Here is a 25,129-nt window from a genome sequence, read left to right as displayed (position 1 = left end):
AACATCATTTTTTAGGCTCCTTCTCAAGTGCTCTTGGCTTTGCTCTTCTGACAGTCTATGCCCCCTGTCCCTTTAGAGGTTTCTGCTCTAAAGTATTTGAGGGAGATACACACATACATATATACACACGAATACATATATGAACATACACGGGAAGAGAGAGAACTGTAAAAAATAACCATAAAAGTAGTCATTTTATTTGATATGGAAAATGCGTAAGAAAAAGCACACCCGCTATTTGCCATGTCTAAATGTTATGCCACTAAGTGCATGAGATGATTATGTATTTTTGTACAGGGCCCAGGGTAGAATGTGAGTCAAAGTCAGTGAGAGAGAGCAAATAGGGCTGCTCCATTTAAACAGTAACTCAAACTAGAATCTATGCTTGCTGGTTCTCTAAATTTTATTTTTAATCATCTATAAACTGGAGCAAACTAAAGTTTTATAATTTGTATAATTTTTATTTTGGCTTGACTCACGCATTTTCACATTTTAAAATAATCAATGCTAGAGGATGACACCTTCCCCAACCTCCAAATAATATCATGGCCCTAAGATTTAAGAAAGTTAACATTTTGGTGAGGAAAACATTCTAAACGTGATTTAAAATGTGATTTAATACCCAGGAGAAACAAATTGAGAAGTTGCATTCTCCTCTTTCCTTCCATACAGGACTTATGAGTCAATTTTTTGTCCTTTCTTTCATGGCAAAATTTTTCTCAGAATATACCACTTAATAGAGAATGATTATGTTTCTTTTTTTCTTTTGCTCATGAAGATGGTTTTTCAAGACTCTCAAATCAGCCTTCCATTTTATTTCATGTTATTATCAAAATGAAATATTCCCTTTGGATAAAAAATGGTAACCATTAAGGCTTGCTTCCCTTTTCAGCCTAGACCTCCCCCTCTCTCCATATCCTATCTTCAAACAAATGTTTTTGGAGTTAACATTTAGTGCTCCTCAGTAAATCAATGAAAAGATATTAATTGGAAGATGAGTCTCTTTTTAGATGAGATTTTTGAACAAGTTTATAATCCCCAAGCAATTCTCTGATACTCTCATATCTCCATAACTTTAATTAAATGTCAAGGGCAATTATATTCTCTCTTGCAATTAAATAATCTTAAGTGTATCTGACAGCTGCAAGCAATAAGCATTTGAAATATATATACATATGGCCAGGTTTTTTTTAAGTAAACTATGTTATTTATTTTCTGTCATTGGACATCAGATTCTAGTAATTCAGTTAAAAATCTCCTTCCCTTTACTGACTATTCATAAATTATTATATAAAAGAAATATATTGTTCATTGATCAGCAACATGAAGTGCAAAGAATGTGGAATGTGAAAATAAACCAAAATTAGTTTTCCAAAACATGAAATTCAATAAATGCATTGCCCCAGATGCTGTAGTTAAATAAAATTACTGTCTGAGAACAAAATCAACACCATGGTATTTCAGGCCAAAGTAAATAGAGCTTGTAAACATATACTCATGTTTAATTAAAATTGTTCCAGCATTTATACCATTATCTTTCTTCCCCTTAAAAAAAATGTCATTTTGGGCAGATCATAAACCACACTTGGGTTCACAGAGGTGGAAACATCAGCAGCCATTTCAACAATGGCAATGTTGTCTTAAGCACATCATTCACAGACTGTGAGTTATACTTTTCCTGGGAGTTGAAGGGAAAGTATAGTTTTCTCAGCTTTCATGTGAATTTTTCATATTTTGTTGTTATATAAACTGATGTTTTCTTCTACTTCTTTCCCAATTTTATTTTGTGACTCTTCCTAGACTTTTTGCATTTTTAGGGGAAAAAATTAGGTTTTTTTACTGTCAAAATGGCAAAATAAGTATTTATATAAATATCCCAGCTTACAGATACAGAATTTTTAATATGAATTTTTTTTTTGCTTTTTCTTACTGTTTAGAATTTATAATTTTATTTCTGACATTTAATTAAGGGAATCTGAATTCTAGCAGCCAAATGTTTACCATCAATCCTGGAATAGATTTTTAATGTCTACTCATTTCATTAATAATTGGATTATTTATTTACTTAGAATTTAATCTACTTTGGAAAAAAAAAAGATCTATAAATTTCTAACACAGAAGCCACAAAACGTTGAAGGGCCTTTAGGCTTCTAAATATTTAATGGAGTCAGTTTATGCTTCACTACTCTTAACATTACTGCTGAGGATTTTCTTTGCAATACATTCCTTTTTTGTGACATTTGTTATGCATTGTAGAGGCTGTGTTTTGAACTATGAATCAAGTTAGAAATAAAGAGGTCCCATTTACGATGTACAAAATTGAGCCATAGGGATGTCTATCAAAAAATATTTCTGTATAAGAGCTCCCTTTAAAGATATATGATATAATAAATGTAATAAGATCTCAGATTTGCTAATTTCATGTTTCTGTGAAATCATCAGGGGGGAATTTTGACAGCGCTTTTGATGCAGAGAAGGGTGTTGGGACAATTGTCATCGCAAAACCTTTGGACGCAGAGCAGAGGTCCATCTATAATATGAGTGTGGAAGTCACCGATGGGACGAATGTTGCTGTCACTCAGGTGAGATGTTAAATTACTGAATTACAGGAATGCTGAAACAGCTGCTAAAGTCAGGGTTGCAAGCGATGACAAAAAAAACAAAATGTAGTGGAAGTAGTAAATTATGTCCATGGTTTTCTAGTGTTTAAAAAAATCATTTTCAAGAACTGAGAAAGGGGATTCTATAGATGATACCATATAACTTAGCTGCCGTTTTCAAGAAGTTGTGATTGATCATGCATGGCAAAGTGATACATGTTTGTTTCCTGATTATCTACCGTAGATTTATCTGTTTGACAATAAAGTCAACTTTCCTTGAATTTCCAAAGAGGAGGACATCTATATTGCTTGAGTTGACACACCATGTTATTCTTTACCTCCTCATTTTTTTAGTCACAGAAAGTTATAGCTAGAGAACACGTAAGAGTCCAAATTCATTTATAGACTTAGACAAGCTAAGTAATATATCCAAGGTCACACAGCCTTAGTAAAGAAAAAGGACTGGGATCTAGGTGTCATGACTCTCTTCTGCCTTTCCAGCCTCTTTATCCCTCCTGTAGAGTAAAATTCCCTCACTGTGGGGAGAGGATAAAAACACCAATGGTGGACCCCAGCCACAGAAATCCTATGTGATTCTAACATGCAGCCAGGGTCAAGGACAGCTCCTTATATTCTGCAACTCAGTGCATATGAAAGGGCATTGAGAGCCAGAGGGAAAGAAAATCTCTGGGCTGCTCATGTGGCTCAGTACATCTTTCTGAGACCAACACAATGTTAGATATCAGTATGGGGCAGACTTGTACTAAATATAAGAAGTGTTTTTGTTTGATTTTTTTTAGCACCAGAGACCTAGGCCAGTTGTGGCCGAGAGCTGACACACATGCCTATGCTATAACCCCTCTTTCAGTCCCTGGTGTGCTCTGCAGTTCGCCTGACTGCAGAAGGCATCACTAATTCATCAAGGCCTGTTTTTCTGCTGAGCCCAGATGTGTCCTTAGAATCTTTCTGAACACAATGCTTCAGGTTGTGAAGACGAAATTTTTGCCAACCCGAGGCAAGCAAGTGTTGATTCATCTTAAATATGATGTAAGCATTTGCAACTATGCTGTTTTAAAAAGGAGAGAGGATGAATATTTCATATGTTTGCCTAACCAGCTGCCTCTTAGTTTGAGACTATTTCAAAAATATAATGAAACTCTTTCTTTTGAGCCTGTTTATAATCATAGAATGGTAGAATTTGAAAAAAACAATAGGGTTCATCTTAGTACAACTCCTTTACTTTTCATTTGAATAAACTGAAACCTTAGAAACGGGAAGTAACTTGCATATAATATGGCAGCCAGTATGTGACAATTTCTGATCCTCCAACTTGTGTCTTTTCCCAAGAACTAGGATGATCCTATGACCCTGTTTGCCTTAAAGAGTCCCATGTATGTCTGTGGCATTGGCATAATTAATGATAATACCCCATTCACTCTCTAAATGGCCCCAGTTTAGATGATAAATTATATGGTCACCCAATTGAAAGCCATACTGTTTCAGGGTGTTTTCAAGGCTAAACTATAGACACATGAAAAGCACCCATGGCCGAGTTCTTTCAAGTACCACACAATCTAAAGCATGCCCCCAAAAGACTAATACAAAACAACCCACCTGCTGTATTGCTGTCTTAAGTCTTAATTCACATTAAATATGAATTTAAGTTTTAAAAATTAGCTTTCTCTTAGCATATTCAACCTCGACTTTTTAGTGCCACTTAAAAACATAAGACATATTTGAATAAAATACAAATAAAGCATGAAACCATATTCATCTCCAGACTTTTCTCCAGGGTTTTATATCAGTTGGATTAAATGTTATTCAGTGTGCCCAGAATACCATTATGGATATTTTAAAAATTGAATATTCTTAGAACGAGTGAATGAATAGTAGATACATATTCAGCAGAGTCTATGTAGCAGATATGCTGGATCTCGGAAGCACAAAACTGATTCATGTTAACACCAACAAAAATTATCAATGATACTTTTACTTTAGAATTTTATTAGAACTAAATGAGAAATCATTTAACAGCATTTGTTCCACAAATATCTTTGGAGTTCATAACATGTGCTCGGCGTGGTTCTAGATGCTAAATACTAAGGTCACAGTGATTCAGAGTTTTAAATCCAGGTGACTGACATGCACTCACTTTTTTCAAGTTAATATGGAAACATATATGACAAGACTTTGAATGTACACACTGTTTGATTCCTGTTTTTGTTTATTTTATTTCTGACTAGTATACAGTTAGGCTTACCTCCAGGGCTGTTTTGACGGAGTTAGAGAATTAGGTGAACTTTGGGACACCTTTCGGTAGGGCCAAGATAAGGAAGTTAATAAAGGGTACCAAGAGATTTTCTTGTCCAAAGCATTGAAGTCACTCTGTGTCTCCAGAGTCATGACCTTTTTACAAAGTGAGAGCTAAGAGTTTCCAAAATACATACTTGTGTGCCATTGGTATTACCATCAGGAAGTCATTACTCTGTCTGCCGAGCTATCTTAGAGCCTGACCACCTCACCAGCCCCTGCCAATGCAGGCCTCTCTCGCATTTACCACGGCTTTCCTGGCAGTGGTGGCAGGAGTGCCTCTCTGAATTAGTCAGCACTCTCGGTGTCAAGGACATTTTTGCAAAAGGATGTTTTGGGAAATAAAAGGCATTCCACATTTCTTTTAAAACCATGAAAGCATGTTCCTATGCATGACCCTAGGCAATTTAATGATTCTACCATCAAACAGATAACCTTCACCATGTAACTAAATAAATGTCCTGTAGCCCCAAAACACCTGCTCAGTTTTCCTCTGGGAACTTTTCTCTGCTTTGTTCATTTGGAATCATAAAACAGGATATGACTTGGGCTTCAAATCATCCATAAACAACGTGTTGAACTTGGCTTCACAAATGTCAGATACATCAGAAGCTCAGTGATTCTGTGTCTACACGAAAACCCTTCCTTCACATGCAGTTTTGTCCTGTTCTCCCAGCGCTCATGGGATTCATGTGCCTCAGAGCTACAATATCTAATGACAAACATGCTTTCCTTTACTGAAATTTCTTAGTGAGAGCACAGAACATAAGAAGGTCCTGTGGATTTTAAGTTGTAAAGATTTCAATGAACTAAACACAAGAATAAAGCATCCCAATATTGGCAAAAACCTCCTAGCAAGATAGACAGAGGCCTCTACATAAACTAGTTCTTTATTTCTTAGTGGACATGATTTTACTTTTTATAACACAACGTAGTATTTGGCCACACAGGCTTTGTAGCAGGGAATTTTGCATCCCAATCTCAACTCTGCCAATATAACAGATGAGTCACCTCAAGCAAGCCACCTAACTTCTCTGCCCCCTCATCTTCTTGTTTGGGGGTGCCAATACCTACAACATGGGAGTTGCTGTGAGGATTACATGAGTTGATGCATACAGAGTATCAGCATGAGGTCTAAATGTAGTCAGAATTCAGCTAATACTAGTTACTACTGCTATTATTACTATTCCTATCGCCTGTTAGTTTCTCTGAGACCTCATATGTTGCTGTGAGAAGTGAGAGAGACAGGGCTCTGGTGAAATGGAAGACCCAGTGGCTGCATCCCCCTCCTTTAGTGGGGACTATTCTGGATACTTTCTGACTTGTCCCGGGATAGAAGGTGCAAGACAATATGCCTTAAGGCAAATTCAGTGCAGACGAAATAGAATTTGTCAAGGACTCTGTGGCCACAACAGGCCAAAGGTCTCTTAGTGGGCTTTTCCCAGTTCCTCATGTGCCATCTCAGGATGGTCACCTTTGGTGGCTCTTCAGTAGTCTTCTCTTTGCCTAAAACCAACTGACATGTTTTAGTGCTTGCCATGTCCCAAGAATTATTACAAGTTTTAAAAGCTTACTCATTCTCTATACTACTCATGTCGTGGAAAGATAACAGACAGTTCATGAACTGGCACCGGAATTAGCATTTCCCTAGACCAAAGAATGACTAATGCACTGGAGTGATGTTAAACCAGCACTCGGATGCCTTCTTATCCAGATTCCTGCCCCACTTCAAATCCTACTGTCTCTAACAAGCCTGTGCAAATCAGGACCTAGCTGTACTAGCAACTTAAACTCTCCAAAAGAGTTTGAGATCCTAAGAGGTCCTTGAAGCCCATGAACTTGTTCATCAGTTTTGGCATGTGTATATGTTTTTCTAGAGAGAAAGTCCATAATTTTCATCAGATGTTCAAATGGGTATGTGATCTAAAAATGGTTCAGATAAACTAACTCCCTAATAGTTTTATTTCAGCCAGTAACTCTAGTTAAAAATTTCAACATGTAGCCCTGGACACTCCCTGGGAAACATACACACACACCTAGGGGAATCATCGTCCTTTAAAGGCTCCCCAGCTCTGTCACTGGGCTGCCTGTTATCCATGGTGTTTCAAAGTACTATTGTCATGGGTTAAGAAAGACTGCTTGTCCACCAAAGCCTTGGACAGCAAACAGGAGATTAGCTCTCTTTGAGAAATCTTATTAAAAATAGGAATAGTCTGTGGGAGAAAGGGGTACTACCATTCTTAAACATTACAGAAGTGTTCCTCACGTTGATGTCTTAGAAGCCCAGAGATGAGTGAGGATGTCTGAAGGGTGTCTGGCACAGGGATATGAAAGGATGAAGGAATCAATACTGTGTATGGTTGGAAAAGAGTTGAGGAATCACAAGGAGCATTGGCTGTTATGAGCAGGGGAGGAATAGAGAGTATCCAAGTAGAAACAGAGGCCCATAAGAAGTGGGAATAATGACATGCCTAGGAGGATGGGGTTATCATCCATCCAAACATCAAGCAGCACTACAAAGCCATTTTAAGAGGAATTCTACCCATAGTGCCCAGACTGCCATCTTTACATACCATTTACCAAGGAAAGGAGTCAGGATTCCTCACAGAAATGGCTAACTGCAGGTTTGCAGGAGGAACCTACAGCATCTGTTCCTGCCAGAAAAGCCTACTGGAATCATGGTAAAGCATGACAACCAGAAACTTAAATGGATTTCCACTGATTAAAGATGAGATAATATGAACATCAAAAAGAATAATGGGATAATGGACTGAAACACATGAAAGAGATTTAAAAACCCAAGTGTTCGCATATAATGATCCTCAACAACAAAATCATTTAACTCTTACAGTTACTCAGTGAAGCAGGTGGTATTCATGGTAGGCAGCAGGGCTCTCCTTCACTTCCCCGGGAAGATGTTCGTGTCCTAATCTTTGGATTTGTGAATATACTGTGTTACGTGGCAAATGGGACTTTGCAGATGTGATTGGGCTATAAATCTTAAGATACAGAGAGGATCCTGGAGTATCCAGGTAGGCACAGTCGAATCACATGAGCCCTTAAGCAGATAACTTTCTCTAGCTGGAGTCAGAAAAGCGGCAGCAAAAGGAAAAGTCAGAGATTCAAAATGTGAGAAGGACTTGAGATGTCATTTTTAGTTTGAAAATGCAAATGGCAACATGACAAGGAATCAATGCAGCCTTAAGGCGATGAGAGAAAGTCCCAGATGACAGCCAGCAGGAAAACCGGGGGCCTCAGCTCTACAACCACATGGAACTATGTTCGGTCAACAGCCGGAATGAACGTGGGGCAGTCATCCCCAGTGTTTCCAGAAAGGAACACATCCATGCCAACCCTTGATTTTGGTCTTGACTCCTCACCTACAGAACTATGAGATAATCAGTGTTTTAAGCTTCTAAGTTTATGGTAACTTCTTTTTTTTTAATGGAATAGGGTCTGACTCTATAACCCAAGCTGGAGTGCAGTGGCACAGTAACAGTTCACTGTAGCCTGGACTCGCTGGGCTCAAACAATACTCCCACTTCAAGCCTCCCAAGTAGCTGACACTATAGGTGTGTGCCACCACACGCATCATCAGAGCAAGTTTAAATGAATCTAGAACATGGCTCTTTCAAAGAGTTAATGGATGAAAATATATATGATATTAGTAATATATAATAATATATGATACCTGATATTTATATAATAATCATTTAACTAATAAGACTCATTTTTTTTTGAGACAGAGTCTCACTCTGTTGCCCAGGCTAGAGTTCAGTGGCACAATCTTGGCTCACTGCAGCCTCCACCTCCTAGGTTCAAGTGATTCTCCTGCCTCAGCCTCCAGAGTAGCTGGGACCACAGGCACATGCCACCACACTGGTCTAATTTTTGTATTTTTAGTAGAGACGGGGTTTCCCCATGTTGGCCAGGCTGGCCTCGAACTCCTGACCTCAAGTGATCCACCCTCTTGGCCTCCCAAAGTGCTGGGATTACAGGCAGGAGCCACCATGCCCGGCCATAAGGCTCATTCTTAAGCTTCTTTCCCCTATAACTCTGGGATACTTAAATCGGGCATTATTGTTACATTCATTTTCCAGTGAGAATTTGAGGCACAGACAGCTTAAGTATACACAGCTGAAGAGATATAAACCTGCTTCTTCTCAAAATAATATACAAGTCCAGGAACATTTTCCTACACATTTGTATATATGAAATATACAATTTAACTCATTATTGAAATCCTCTGGTATAATGAAAGGAGCACCAACTCAGAATTAGGCAACCCAACTTCAAGTCAGCACTTAATCAATTGCTGTCTGTGTTACTATAGAAGGCAGCTTAGTCTCTTATAAGACTCAGTTTCTTCAGCATATTGAGGATAAAACCTTACGTGCCTCATAAATTATAAGTAGAAATAAGCTATTACATAAAGATTCTTGGAATCTGTGATGTGCATACAGGCTTTATTATTGTTTATTTCTCAATTAGCTTAAAATTAGCTGTACAATATGTGTATGGCTATTATTGTTATTTATGAAGGACAGCAGAGACAGCCATGTCCAAATTGTAATCTAAAAGTTACATTGATTTGATTCAGGGACCCGTGTGATTTTGTGGTTTCAATGTTTTTCTTATTCTGGTCATCCTTTGGACTTATAATTATAGGAAGGCTAGGCACGATGTCTCACACATGTAATCCCAACATTTTGGGAGGCTGAGACGGGAGGTTCACTTAAGGCCAGAAATTCAAGACTAGCCTGAGCAACATAGTGATAACTTATATCTGCAAAAATAATAATGATAATAATAATTTTTAATTACCCAGGCATAGTGGTCACATGCATCTGTAGTTTCAGTTACTCAAGGGGCTGAGGTAAAAGGATCACTTGAGCCCAAAGGTTCAAGTTATAGTAAGCTATGATCATGCCCTAACTCTAAAAAAATTAAAAGGCTGGGTACAGGAGTCATGCCTATAATCCCAACACTAAGGGAGGCCAAGGCAAGAGGATTGCTTGAGCCCAAGAGTTCAAGACCACCCCAGTATTTACGAAAAAAATCAAAAAACTAAAAGGTATGAGGGCACACACCTGTAATCCCAGCTACTTGGAAGGCAGGATGATCCTCTGAGCCCAGGAGGTTGAGGCTGCAGTGAGCCGTGATTACACCACTGCACTCCAGAGACCCTGTCACAAAAATTAATTGATTAAAATAAAATTTAAAAGATAGGAAAATCAGCTTGTATCCAAATGCTTCATAGCTAAACCTGAGATTTAAAAATCTCTTTCAGATAATCTCCAAAATTCTAAAGCCTCACAAAGACAATTAATGAAATTGGCCAGTCTTTCTGCCAAAGGGCCTGCATGTACTGTGGCTGGGAGGGCTGGGAGGGCTGTGACCTGAATTCCTAAGGTTAGTCTTGATCTTCATCACTTTGGGGATTTCATCCCTCCTCTCTCGTCTCTAACCTCTGTGTTTGGAGTTTCTAAATGGCCTGCTTCCTTAAAAGGTAGTTTTTATCTTGAAGATTTGGACTTTGTTTTATGGCCTCCCTTCATCCTGAACCTACTTTACAGAGGGGAAGAAACAAATCATTTTTGCTATAGCTACTCTATGATTCCCCAGAAAATAGCCCCCCACAGGACATCTCCCTCATCAGGGTTTTCCCTTCATCTCCTTTTGTGTTATCTGCCTCTCAGCAGGTGAAAAAAAGCGGTGGCCAACACTTTCCTTGTGTATTTAGAGTAGGAAGATGCTGAAACAACTACAAATGTATGCAGATAAAATAAGGCAGCAAGCCAAATCTTAAAATGAAAGACTTTCTTTTTTAATAAAACAAAAAATGATAGGGCAAGGTATGGTAGCTCATGCCTGTAATCCCAGCACTTTGGGAGGCCAAGGGCGGAGGATTGCTTGAGACCAGGAGTTTGAGACCAGCCTGAGTAACATAGTGAGAACTTGTCTCTGCAAAATAAATATTAGCCAGGCCTGGTGGTATACTCCGATTGTCCCTGCTCTTTGGGAGGCTGAGGTGTGAGTCTGAAACTGCAGTGAGCTATGATTGTGCCACTGCACCCCAGCCTAGGAGACAGAGGGAGACCCTATCTCAAAAAATAATAAAATAATAATAAAATTTCACTGTATGTAATAGATCTGGGCTTGAAACCATATGAGGAAATCAATTTTTGAATATAAATTCTAATTTTCAAGGCACCAGGGATCTTTATATTTAAAATAACCTCATAATGAATGTCCCTGAAATGAGAATGGAATCAGTTATCTATTTTGTAAATTAGGATTTCTCTATAGCAAAGTACATAATATTTGTACACATTGTATGTAATAAATGTTACGTGCATTTATTTTTAACGTGTAACTTAAATGCACATGGAAATGATAGGATGGGATGAATACAGAATTGGCTCTGTAATACCTGAGGTTGAGTCTGGCCTTGCCATTAGGACTTCAGGCACATCCTTTAACTTCTCTAATTCTCATTTTACCCACTGATAAACCAGATATAATAAAGTCCAGGAAATGAATGTAATACAGATTTATAAACTGTAAAACCAGTACAAGCTAATGTGATTTTTCTACTTATCCATTGATAAACAAAACTTGTAAACCTGAGAAGAATACAAGGAGCTTCACCCTTGAAATCATAACTATAGAATGTTTTAAATGTGGTTTTGAAATGCCAGCAGAGGCATAACAGAATTTCAGTAGTCATTTAGGACTTAATTGGTTCTAATAAAAGACAGCGCTTTCACCCTACAGCTCGCCCCATGGACACTTCATGAGCCTTTGTGAAGCAGAGCTTGGCATCTACCCAGAGTTAGCTTAGAAGAGCCAGCAAAACCCAAAGTGTTTGTGGTGGGCAGCATTGAAACCAGCTCTGAAGAGACTTCCTATATTCAGGTTTCCTCCTGCTTTGATTTCATTATACTTCTTTAGGCATTTCAATTACCATTTTGAACACAACATCTTTGAGAGTTACTTTGCTTTGTTTGTTAGTTCAGGAGCTCACAAATGGCCCCGGCTGTGGGAAATAAAAAGCAAAGGAGGAGAAGGAAGTCTTTTACAGAGAAACACTTGTTCTGACTGTAGATTAGGCTTAAGACAAAGCAAGCAAAAAGAGGCAAGCTTTTCAAGAGCACATCAATTTTGAAACTTCGTGAAGGTCAGGGCAGGCTTGCTGGCCAGAAAGGCTTTTTCATCCCATTAATATAACTGAACACAAATATTTTAGCATCTTTACTAAGTTAACTTGAACTTTGTAAATGAAAGAATTGGCGTTCAAAGAATCTAGCATGGTTCTGCAAATACAGTGGAGAAAAAACAATACCCAAAACTTTACCAGCACACTTTTTAACCCTTTTTCTACCACAAACTACTACAGGGCAAAGCTTGTCCCATGTCAAGCTTACTCTGAATGGCAAGTCGTCCCAGCATAGAGGTGGCAGCACCACTCCTTGTCTTTCCCTCAAAAAAGGCATATTTGTACCAAAGTGAGTGAGAGTGCAGCCATTTACGCAGATAGGCTTAACCTGGTTGCATTTATTTTTGAAAGTAAATAATGTTCTACAATACAGCCAAACACTAGCATACTATTTAATGGAGAATAACTAGAGGATTTTTCTATTAGAAATCAGACAACAGCATCACTCTGTTCACTACTGTTTACTGTCATACTGTAATAGCCAATGCAATTAGACAAGATAAAGCAGTTTGTGCCATAAAAAAAAGGTAAAAGTATCTCTGTTTGCATGTAGTATAATTATATATATCTGAAAAACTCAAAAGACTGAATGGAAAAACTTCTGTAAATAATAGGAAAATTTAGTAAAATAAGAGGTTAAAAATTTAACATACAAAAATTATTAGCTTACGTATATATAACCAAAAAAAAAACAATGAAAAGATATATTGGAAGAGAAGACTCCATTTAGGGTAGCATATATATAAACTTTAGAAAGTGTTCAAAACCTATTTAAGGAAAACTAAATGTTCCCAGAAAAAATAAAACAGTATATTGAACAAATGAAAAAAGACAAACCGTGTTCTTGGATAGGAAGACTACATTAGAGAGAAGTCAGTTTTCCTTCAGTTAACCTGTACTTATAGCATAATTGCAATTAACAATTTCTATCATGTGCTATACAGGTTTATTAAGAAGAAGAAGCAAAAATAGCCAGGAAAACCCTGAGAAAGAGGGAAAAGAGGGCCCAGCCTTTCCAAACATTAAAATGTACTATAAATTCTCTATAATTAAAACATTTTGGCACTGATACATGAAAAGACAGATAAACCAATGGAACAGAATAGAAAATCTAGAAATATGGATTTTCTAAAGAGTGTCATTGAGACAAATGGAGAGCCATATGGAAAATAATCACAGTATACCAGGAAAAATTCCAAGTGGATTAGAGATGTAAATGAAAGAAAAGAAAACATACAAATGCATTTTTTAAAATGAATGTGTTCATTTATAACCTGAAAGTTCGCAAAATAGTCTAAACTGTGAATCCAGAAACGATAAGGAAAAAGATTGATGTATTCACTTTTGCATAGAAAGAAAAAAAATCCACCATAAGCAAAATAAAACTACATGACAAAATTGAAAGCATATTTGCGATTTCTATCACCAACTTCCAAAAATAAAGAACAAGAGGCCATCTAACCTATAGAAGAATGAGATGAGATACAAATAATTAAACAGAAAAAAATGCAAATGACTCCTAAATATGTGAAAAATTGCTCCAACCTCACTCAAAAAGAGAAAGGTAAATTAAAATTATACTGAAATGCCATTTCTCATCTATCAGATTGGCAAAAAATCTAGAAATCTTACTACATATTCTGTTGGCAAGGTTGTGAGAGACAATCATTCTTACGTATTATTTTGGGAATGCAAAATGATAAAACCTTTGAGCAAGTAAAAGATGGGAATATATATAAAAACTACATAAGCACTTATACTTTGACCTAACTATCCCAATTCTAGAACCTAAATATGTGCTAGCAAAAAATACGGAGGAAAAAAAAAAAAAAAAAAAACTCACTGGCACAAGGCTTCTCCTTGCATACCCTAAGAACAAAAATTGGAGACATCGTAATGAACACCAGTAGAAAAATAGTTGAATTAACTGATTCATCTACTCACTGGGAGAGTATCTCTGTACTTCTATGACATTATCTTCAGAATGTAATGTAGGGTTTCTCCACAGCAACACTATTGGCATTTTGGGTTAGATAATTCTTTGTTGTGGAGACTGTCCTGTGCCACTGTAGAATGTTTAGCAGCATCCCTGGCCTGTACCCACTAGATGTCAGAAACAGTCCTCCTCCCAGTGTGACAAACAAAAGGACTTTAGACACTGCTAAATGTCCTATGGAAGACAAAACCATCCCTCGTTGAGAACCAATGTTAATGGTATGTTAATTGTAACTGTAATGTTAATGTAATGTTAAATGAAATAGCATGGCCGGCAACAGTGTATACAGTATGTTTATATTAACAAAATATTTGATGGGTAAACCATACCATTTTTTTTAAAGTTATCTGTAGGAGAAGGGAATAGTGTATAGGGGGAAGGTACAGAAGCTGAACTTCTTTGAATATATCTTTTTTGTAAACTTGCCTTTGTACCTTTGCGTATAATATTAAATTAAATATTTAAAAAGTCTAAAATTTGAACACAAATGGAAACAAATAATGTTAGATGTATATCGAGTTGGTGGCACATCTACACAGAAAAGAAATATTTTCAGTGACTTTAAACACACGATTTGACTATATATTCCTAGTTGGATAAATCCTAGGAACAAAAGAACTACAAGATAATACTAAAATTGTTTTTAATGATAATTATAATGTAATTATAATAAGAATGTTGGAATTATTCTGAGATTTTTGTGCATGTGATTCAAATAAAGCAATGAATAATTTTGATGATGTCTTAAGCATGAGAAATTTCAGCATGAGAGAAAGGAGATAGAAGATAGATATAAAGAAGATAGAGATAAAATCCATGACATTAAGTAAAAACTCGGATGCTATAATTTTGAATAGGAAGCAGCAATATGAACTCATGAAATATTTAGTTAAAAAAAACCCACAAACCTTTCCTGACTCTGTCCAGTGAATAAAACTGAAATATAATAACAAACCAAATAAGCAATCAGCATTCCTAGCAGTGGATCATGGTCTCTAAATGTCATTTCCAACTAAAAAGGAAACGAGCCATTTTGGAGAAATGGGTAATTACAGATTGGGGCAGAAAATGTACAAGATAACACTGGAAAAATTACTGGTAACAATTTTCAGAAAGCAAGGAAGCTATCAAAGAGTACTAGGGCTGTGTCAAAAGATGTCAGGAACTAATTGGAAGAGGCTCCTACAGGCCAAGGTTGGGCTATATGTGCATCATCAATATAACTACAATGGAAAGAAACAAATCAAATGTGATCAAATTCATGAGTTCAAACTAATGGTTGAAAAAGAGAACCTCATTATTCACTTTGGGAAGAGCCAAAGAACCAACTCATTATTTCAAATTAATAAAGGGAAATATTATTTATCCTACTTTTCCTATATGAAATGTACTTCACAGTTACCAAGTTGAGAAGTTTCTTTTCAGAGAACTGTTCCAACTAATAAACAAGGAAGGAAATCATAGAATTAGAACATTATCATTCTGAACTTTTTAAAGAATTATCTGTATAATGATTGCTAGTATCTGCTAATATCACAGAACAAGAGAGAGAAGCAAACAGGATGTATCTCCAGATGGAAGTACACCAAATCACTCATGAAAGAGTTGTGTCCAAAAAAAAAAAAAAAAAAAAAAAAAGAAAATTGAATTTTATCAAGGCTTTTAGATCAAACTATTAATTTTTAAGAAATACAGGGGACAGAGGATCATGTAGAACAAAACCACAGGGATGCTCTGACCAAATTTCAGACTGTGGGAACTAAAGAGAAAATGGCTCAGTTCTTCAGTATCAACCATAACATCATAAAAATTGCAAGGAAATAGAGGGGAGTTTGAGGGAGAACCTATAAATTCAAATATAATTAACCCCTTTATGGATGTATCAACCAGATGCAATGTTTGGAACTTATTTGCATATCTTGATTAAAAGATATGCAAATATGTATTATTTGAATATATGTATACATATTTGTGTATAAACAAACACAAAATACATGGAAATTATGAATATATATACACATATATGTGTATAAACAAACACAAAACACATGGAAAAACAATTTGAGAAGTTTGAACACCAATGGGATGTTTGATGACATTAAGAAACTATTCTCTGTTTAGGTGCAGCAATGGTATTATGTGTGTTTGTGTTTATTCTAAGAGTCCTGTCTTTTAAAGATGCATACTGAAATTACATGATAGCTGGGATTTGCTTTAAAATAACTTGGAGGAACAGGTGGGGATGAGTGGAAGTATGATGAAACCAGAATAGCAATTGATTATTATCAAAGCTGAGTGATAAATATTTGAGTGTTCACTACACTATTTCATATTTGTCTGGAAATTTATGTAACAAAATGCTTTATGAAAGAAAACCATTTGAAAATTTTGTAATTGGGAAACATCATTTCTTAGCTATCGTTAGTGCCACGTTCTTTGCTAGACCCTCCAATCAGGACAACCACAATGTGTGGACACCACCATTGAGAAGCTGTGACTGCTCTGAGTCTACCTCATTCATTCCTTTGCCTTTTCTGTGCTCCTCTTCCCATTCCATCACTGCCTCCACAGAAGTCCACCAAGAGAAAAACATATAACAAGAACTTAAGATAATGGCAACTTAACAAACTAAGGTCACCTTGTGATCATTTACATTGTGTCTCAACGAATTCTACAGAATGATCACCTTCAAGTGGCTGTCTCAGCTGTTCAATTAATAGTGAGAATATTGATCAGCTCATAGTTTGTGTTCCTGCTAATATAAACTACTGGTTTATTGTCAACCTTTAATCACAGATTGTTTTTATAAGAGAGCTTCCTCTATGTTGAGAGAGCTACCAGAAGCTAGGATCCAAGGACGTGGAAGGGGGAAAAGGAGGGAGGGCATACTTTATTAGCAATGAGCAAATTGGCATTAGTCATCATTCTTATCTTCTTTTAACTATAGGTATTTATCAAAGTGCTGGATAATAATGATAATGGCCCAGAATTCTCTCAGCCGAATTATGATGTGACAATTTCCGAGGATGTGCTTCCAGACACAGAGATCCTGCAGATTGAAGCCACAGATAGAGATGAGAAACACAAGCTGAGCTACACTATTCATAGCAGCATCGACTCCATCAGCATGAGAAAATTCCGGATTGACCCTAGCACTGGCGTGCTCTATACTGCTGAGAGGCTGGACCATGAGGCCCAGGACAAGCACATTCTCAACATAATGGTAAGACCTAAATCCTAATTTGCTCTTCTGCAGAACTGCTGACTGTTCAGGCCACACATGCACGTGTTAGCCTTCAGAAGTATAGGGCTCCTAAATTTTATAAGTAGTTGTAAATTTGGTCTTTTCACAGACAGATTGCATTCATTTTTGCCTTTTTATTTCAATGAAGAACTACTGTTGTTAGATAGCAACTCTCTATTTTTGCCAAACTAAAATATTAGATAAGTTCTGCAGCAGTGGCTACTCAATAAATGCTCCAAACAGACTGACTCAAGAGGGAAGGAACAAGTCACATTCCCAGGCTCTGGGGTTGGTGTGCACCCAGAAGATTTCATAGAAAAATTGAAAAGACGTTCCTTGAGAAGTTAATCACAAGGGTAATCATTTTCTCAACCTATGCAATGCTCAGTCCTTGGAAGGATTTAGAAAAACAATTTATTACTTACTGGACTGGCATTGGACGTACTAGTAAATACTGGCACACAAAAGAGATCTCAATACATGCTAAAGTCTGCAGAGTATAAATCTGAGTTTGTGTTCATGGGGCCTCCAAATTATATAGGAGAAATTGCTTTACTTTTAAAGTGGTATTTGCCTGGCCACATAATTGGGAAGTAGAGATTAATAAGAAACATCGTTGATTAATTTATGGCCTGAAGTCTGTCCCTTCACCCAAGAATCCCCAGGGCATTGCACAGCCACTTCCTGTCAGAGCCCCTACTGTGTTTCTTTAAGACCAAGTAGAAGGATCGACTTAATCTTCTGCACTGATTGGCTTTTAAATACTACACTGAGACACTACAAATTCCTAAGCAGCTGAAAGTAATGTTCCACTAAGTGCTACTTTTCTTTCATAAGATTAGAAACATTCCTGGACAAGTAGAAACTTGAGTGTCATGCACTTAGCTATGATTTCCTGCTAAGACTCCAGGAAACAGAAGGGGTCACTTACAGAAGTCTTGCAGTCATCTCTCTGGCCCTTCATTCATTCATTTAACATACATTTCTCAAGCACTTACTGTGCACCAAGCACTCACTGTGCACCAAGCACTCTGCTAAGCACTGAGGATACAAAAAAGACAAAGTTCCTGTTCCCTAGGAGCTTACATTTAGTTCGAACTAACCTACATTTCAACAATCCCCAAATAAGGAGTTTAGGTTGGTCCTTGGATATGGCAGACCAGTCTGCAGACAGGGAAATTGAGGATTTTCACTGGGTTAATTCTGCATGTGTTTTCTCCAAGGGCAGAGACCTTGTGCCAGTGACTAACTCCATTCTCATGATTCTTTAAGTTATTTCTGTTCATTCTTTCTTTAACAAACTCAGAATTCAGTTTGGTCACCCTCTACCACTTATCACTTATATAATTGAACATTTAGAGCAAACAACTGCTTTATACTGCCTTTCTCCTGTCTAAGCCATTTTAGTCATGTTGCTCCTTCCTCCTAAGTACTGTTTTTGAAAACCTCTTTATGTTTATTGGCTCTTCTCGGTATATTTTCTAATTTCTTCACATCTCTCTGCAGGTATGGAGTTTAAAATTTAAAAAGCCAAGAGCACATATTTGATTAGTGCTACATCAAATCATAGCAAAACTTTGTGGTTAAAGAAATGATTCTTTGCAAGCTTCTGCCATATGCAAACTAGGAGAAACTTTAAAACTGCCAAGCATGGTTTTTTGGTGAAATCAGAAAGGGGATGCTTCAGCACTTTGAAGCAAATGACAAATGGTTGTGTAAAGTGTGACATTTTATTTAATGTTTCTCCAAGTGAGAAATTAAGATTTGATTCATCTTCCTGGTGGTCAGGGTTCTCTTAGCTCTAGGCCTTTGTACATATTGGCTTTTTTGCCTGAAAGTGACACCCACCACTACCACCACCATTTTACCATTCCTACTTGTTCTTGTTACCTTTTCTAGGAAGGGAAAATCTAGGTTAGTTTCTTCTTTCTATTCTGCGAGCACCTCTAGAGCATCCCATGAGAATACTTAGCCCTGAGCATTATACCCATCCATTTACTTGTTTGTATTCCCACTTGACTCTAAGCTTCTTGAGGGCAGGAACTGTATCAAATTCACTGCTGAACCACCAGAGCAAAGCCAGGGACTTTAACAGATAGGTGACGATAAATGTCTGTTGAATGGATGAAAGGAAATGCCTAGGTTGTGTTCATTAATTCCAGTCTGTAATTGCCCCTGTGGAAGAGCCTCTGTCCACTATCCCATTACCATCTGTGTACACAAATAACAAGGGGAGGTCACTGTATGGGGACAGCCCGAGCACAGCACTGTGTTTGTGATATCACAGCATCAGTTCCACACACACAGACAGCACAGACCACAGGTCAGACATTAGGCTGAGCAATAAAGATGTTGTAACCCCTGCTCTCAAATTGGTCACAGTGTTTCCTCACTTGATGATACCACCATTTATTGAGCACCTACTAGATGCCTGGAACTGGGTCAAGCACTGAGTGCTTTATTTCATTTTGTTTTCATCCCAGACAAAGCCATGTGAGTTGCTTGAAATTTAAGATTTGAGTCCCACCACTTCTTATATTTTGCCTAAAGGTCAGAGATCAGGAGTTTCCTTATCGAAGAAACTTGGCCCGAGTCATTGTGAATGTGGAGGATGCTAATGATCACAGTCCTTATTTTACCAACCCACTGTATGAAGCATCTGTGTTTGAATCTGCTGCTCTGGGATCAGCTGTTCTACAAGTGACGGCTCTGGACAAAGACAAAGGGGAAAATGCAGAACTCATATATACCATAGAAGCAGGTGAGAGCTGTTGCACTGCACAGATTTCAGCATAATGCATGGCATTCGACCCTCGGTAGTGTTTATCACTGTAAAATTCAGATCATTGACAATGGAACATCTCTAAATGAACTTCTTTGGCCAAGCCGCTGCCCTATTTGGGTGATGATGGTGGATTAAGTTCTTGACATTTCAGTAATAGGTTTTCCATCATTAACAGCAAGGAAAGTTTCCTTTGTTGTGTTCAATCTTGGATTTTTCTGGACTAGAGAGGATAAAAGAAATATGTAATAAATTTAGTAGCTTTTACCCGTGGGCCAACAAGCCAGGGCCTCAGACTAACATCACCCAAGTCTCCCATCATTTGAGGGCCGCCAGGGTGTCCTGTGAATTGAATCTTAACAAGTCTTTGTTTGCTTATCAATAGGTGGTCTGTGGGCTTCAGAAATTCCTTCACCCTCACAGTTAGCACAAATTCACGTCATTGGAGGCAACCTGGGTAGCAGAGCGGGTGGTAGATACGGAGTCTGAACTGCTTGCTGAACCTGAGACATAAATAGATACAGGTTCTTGTTTTGTTAAATTTGAGATGTTTTAAAATTCATTTTAACATCTATAAGGCAAGACCATAGTTTACTGACGGTTGAAGACTGATAGCTGAAAAGCTTTAATGACAGAGAGATGAATGGCTAAGTAAGAGATAGCCTGAAAAATGACAGATATCCTTAATCTGCTCCATTCTTTCTTTCCCATTCCAACTTTTTTGAATATTCAAGCCACTAATTTCCAAAGCGTTCTGCAACATTATGTCTGTCATGAATAATGCCAAATTCAATCTCCTTTCATGCCAGAGATGGAAAGACTTCTCTCCCTTCATTTAAATATAGAACATTTTTGAGAGAGGTTGAATTAAAATATGAATGCTAGAATGACAGTTGTGGACTAGAAATTTTAGAAAAAGGAAAGCCAACAACCTTCTTTAAAAAATCATTCTTGCATTGAAGGATAACCTAAACCCATTTCTTGTATTAGGGACCCACATTTTACATGGTTCTGTGCTAAGCTCTATTTAAAAAAAGAAAAAGAAAAAGAAAAGATGTGAGTTTCGTAATAGCTAAGTTCCCAGAGTTTACCTATTTTTTTTTTCTAGGTTTCCATGGAATTTCCTTTCAATCTAAAGCCTGACCAGTATTTTCTTAGAAATGCTATTTTACATCTTTTATCACAGGACTTTTTTTATTACTTAATTATATAATCTTTGTTCTTTGGGTTCCACAAGTAATATAAGGAAACTTTTCTAGAAAATGAATATTTAAATCACATCTCAGAAAATGTCACCTAACCCAACAACTCTTTTTATTCTTTTATTCTTTTTTCCAATGTTGTGTTTTTTTCTTTTCCCCATATTCATTCATGCATATACCTTGTTTCAGGTCACTGCAATCATTTAGATACAAGGTTTTATTTCTACTTTTCTTACCATGTTCTAAACATTTGCTGTATATCTCTACCTGCTTTTTACATTTGCCATTAAGCCTACTACTTATATTCCTTTTAGATAGTCTGATAATGTTTCAACCAGTTTGGATTCTTTTAAGTAGCAGTTTAATCTGCCATCCAGCCAAAAAGACTGCTCTGCTTATCTTTTGACCTCTACAGACTACACCATGGTGCCCAGTCATTTCTTTAACGGACTAAAACAAGACAGAACAGTTACTTCCTTCAAACATCTTTTATACAGAAAACCTGAACTTCCAGAAAACCATGGGAATAATTGATATCTCAAAACAAAAATCACCTTTGATTGTATGTAAGAAGCTAGTAAGGACTGCAGTGTTCACAACAAATCTTAAAGGGCCAGTGAGTCTCTTCACAGACAGACAGACAAACCCACACTGGACTGCACTGGTCCTGGTGGAGCAGGTTTCTTCCCAGTTGAGGATAGAAGAGAGGCAGATCCCAGATGCTTCAACACTTGGAAGCAAATGACAAATGGTTGTGTAAAGTATTACGTTTTATTTAACTTTTCTCACACATATCAGATAAGCAAGATTTCACTCTGTTTATTAGTGGGCTATAAATTTTCCATCTCCTCTCTGTACTCTCAAGTAACTATGGAAGCTTTTCATTTTGGCCTCAAGGACTGAGGCAGAATTTAAGTGCAGAGCTTCAGGTCTTATATCTACTTTGAGTTTTGTGTTTGGTGTCAATGGTGGGTTTGAGGCAGGATTGTACAAGAGAGACGGGGACTGAGTTGAGTTCAGGTGGGGCCATATGGATCCCAAGGTGCATACAAATAGAGAGTTTAAGATACGTGTGTGTGTGTGTATTTTTTTTTTTTTTGAAACAGAGTCTTGCACTGTTGCCCAGGCTGTAGTGCAGTGGTGTGATCTTGGCTCACTGTAATCTCCACCTCCTGGGTTCAAGCAATTCTCCTGCCTCAGCCTCCCGAGTAGCTGGGACTACAGGCATGCATCACCACACCCAGCTAGTTTTTTAATATTTTTATTAGAGATGGGGTTTCACCTTGTTGGCCAGGATGACTTCGATCTCCTGACCTCGTGATCCGCCCATCTTGGCCTCCCAAAGTGCTGGGATTACAAGTGTGAACCACCACACTCAGCCTAAGATTTTTTTTTAGGTTTATCTCTCCTCTCAATCATTCAACAATTAATTATTGAGCAACTTCAATAATTTCAATAATAATAAATTCAATAATAATAGAATTTTATTATTATTGTGTTGTGGACTAGATAAGAAATGATAGGAAAAGCACAGTTTTTATTCAATTGCCAAATATCTACAAGAGGCTATAGATTCTAAAAAACAAGCAGAGGTCAATTTTTTAGGATTCAAATATAGCAGGAAACAATAAGCAGAAAGTGGATTCCAAGAGAATGGGTGGTGTGTCAAAGAGGGAAAGAAGAAGATGGCCAACTTTGGACCTGATGTGTCAGCACACCATTCTGGAAGGGTGTCACAAGCAGATCAGCCAGCCATGAGACAGCAGGGTTATGAATTTCTACTTGAGACCAGGCACAGTGACTCACACTTGTAATCCCAGCACCTTGGGAGGCCAACGCAGGTGGATCACTTGAGGTCAGGAGTTTGAGACCAGCCTGGTCAACATGGCAAAACCCCATCTCTACAAACACAAAAATTATCTGGGCACAGTGGTACATGCCTGTAGTCCTAGGTACTCTGGAGGCTGAGGCAAGACAGAGGTTGCAGTAAGCCCATAGCCCATATCAACCACTGCATTGCAGCCTGGATGACAGAGCAAGACCCTATCTCAAAAAAAAAATTATATTTATGGTCAAAAGCTGGCTCCCCATCATCCCCACCATAATATATCTTGCTGGGTATGAAGAAATGTGCTGGATCTGGAGTGAGGGAGGACTTACCTAGGAACTCTGCAGAGGGGCACCATAATCAATGAACACCAAGAGCCCTGGCTCCAGTAGCATTCATCAGTCAGGGTTGCATGTTGGTGCCATCGCTGGAAGGTGACCATTGCTTAGGTCAAGTGATTTACCCTTCCAAAGGTCTGTGAATCACCTCTTGCACTCACACTCAAATCTGTGACACTATTCATTGCAAGTTTGAAAGTTTACTCATAAGATCATCGAACTTTGTATTGTTGTCATCACAAAGTGGCCATGTTTAGGTGGCAAAGTAATAAATCATGCTGACATCAAAAACATTGTTTAATATTCACACATGGGGGCTGGAATCAAAATGACCTCTTTATTAGATATACTTTGTCTATTAGAATAAGCAAGTGTATTCTTGAAATAGCTGTTACGTGAACGTGACCTTTTTGTGTTCAGACATGGAAAACTTTATATAATTAGCATATAGGAAGAAGTACGTAGACACATCTTATAACTACTATGAAAATCCTGGTCCCTATTTTAATGATTTTGACATTTAAATTATATGTTTATCATACTACAATACTCAGAAAGAAAGAAAAGTCCAGATAGAGTTGAATAACCAAGAGCTTTAACTTTTGATTAAAAAGAATCTCAACACAGAAGCATGGGTGTTCTTGGAGAAGTATGAGAAAGCCTGATAAGAGAAGCAAAAAGTAACTTGGTGAAGGATGTAGCTTCACACTACTCACTGCCTTTCAGCTCTGTCACCACCTACCATCCTTACATACTCCACATTGTCTTCCCCATTCTTCATTGCTGTTACTTCTCTCATTCTCAATGATCCCAGATTTCAAACCACCACATTTCTGAAGCAGAGCTCTAAACGGCTACAGTGTCGTGGTCATAGCCCTTCTCCGGCCAGCTATGTCAAAGTGGGGTGCCCTGGTTTCGGTTTCACAAGGATTATGTCTTAGGTTCTTGGTTGCAGTGCTGGCTCAGATTCCCAACAGTTTCTTACTGCACTAGAAACATTCTCAAATGTTTAGTGAACAGAATGGTTACAGGTTGAGCAACTGCCCTATAACTTTTTATGTTGACATTTTTGTCTACGTGTGTGCATGTGTGTGTTCAGAGGCACAGGAGAGGGATAGAGCATGAGTGGAGAATAGAAGAGGAGTCAGGAAAATTGCTCACACTTACAAGGCAAATAGTGACTTGACAAGAATTCTCCCTGTCTGAACAAATGACTTCACCAAAGTAGTGTTTTGGATAAAGTCATTTTTGATAGGGTGAAAATAATGCCAATTCCACATAGCAAAGTTTGCTTTTGGGATAATCTGAATCCAACTGACTACTTTACAAGGTTCTGAAACTATTCCCATAACCCTCTTTTTTAAACCTAGAACAAAAAATAGGACACTGTGGCATTCATATGTGGGCTTCTCAATCTATTTGTCTTCTCACAAGGCTGGAAATAAGGAAGGCCTACACATTCTTGGCAGAAAGTTCTCTTCTTCAGGCTCTCTTATTTCCCAACTTGAATGCACACAATACTGTGTTATTGTCATTGTTGTTTTTAACCTGGATCTAGAAGCTACTGGTCTGAAATTTACCGTATTACTGGAAATCTCATTTTGGTTGCT

At 37.6% G+C, this 25,129-nt stretch overlaps 1 protein-coding gene across 4 annotated transcripts in view; it reads left to right on the top strand.

Annotated features, from left to right (window-relative positions):
- FAT3 (FAT atypical cadherin 3) overlaps positions 1–25,129 on the top strand; it is a 662,573-nt gene that overhangs the window by 539,458 nt on the left and 97,986 nt on the right. For all 4 annotated transcript variants that reach the window (XM_032295797.1, XM_032295795.1, XM_032295796.1 and 1 more), the window contains 3 exons: positions 2,443–2,582; positions 17,073–17,348; positions 19,920–20,130. In XM_032295797.1, the coding sequence (XP_032151688.1) occupies positions 2,443–2,582; positions 17,073–17,348; positions 19,920–20,130 (627 nt within the window). The remainder of the gene's footprint in view (positions 1–2,442; positions 2,583–17,072; positions 17,349–19,919; positions 20,131–25,129) is intronic.

This window comes from Sapajus apella, unplaced genomic scaffold, assembly GCF_009761245.1.
Source record: "Sapajus apella isolate SASKATOON/1434 unplaced genomic scaffold, GSC_monkey_1.0 scaffold34, whole genome shotgun sequence".
Classification (NCBI taxonomy): domain Eukaryota; kingdom Metazoa; phylum Chordata; class Mammalia; order Primates; family Cebidae; genus Sapajus; species Sapajus apella.
Note: the sequence above shows the minus strand (reverse complement) of the source record. Positions and strands in the feature narration are given on the sequence as shown.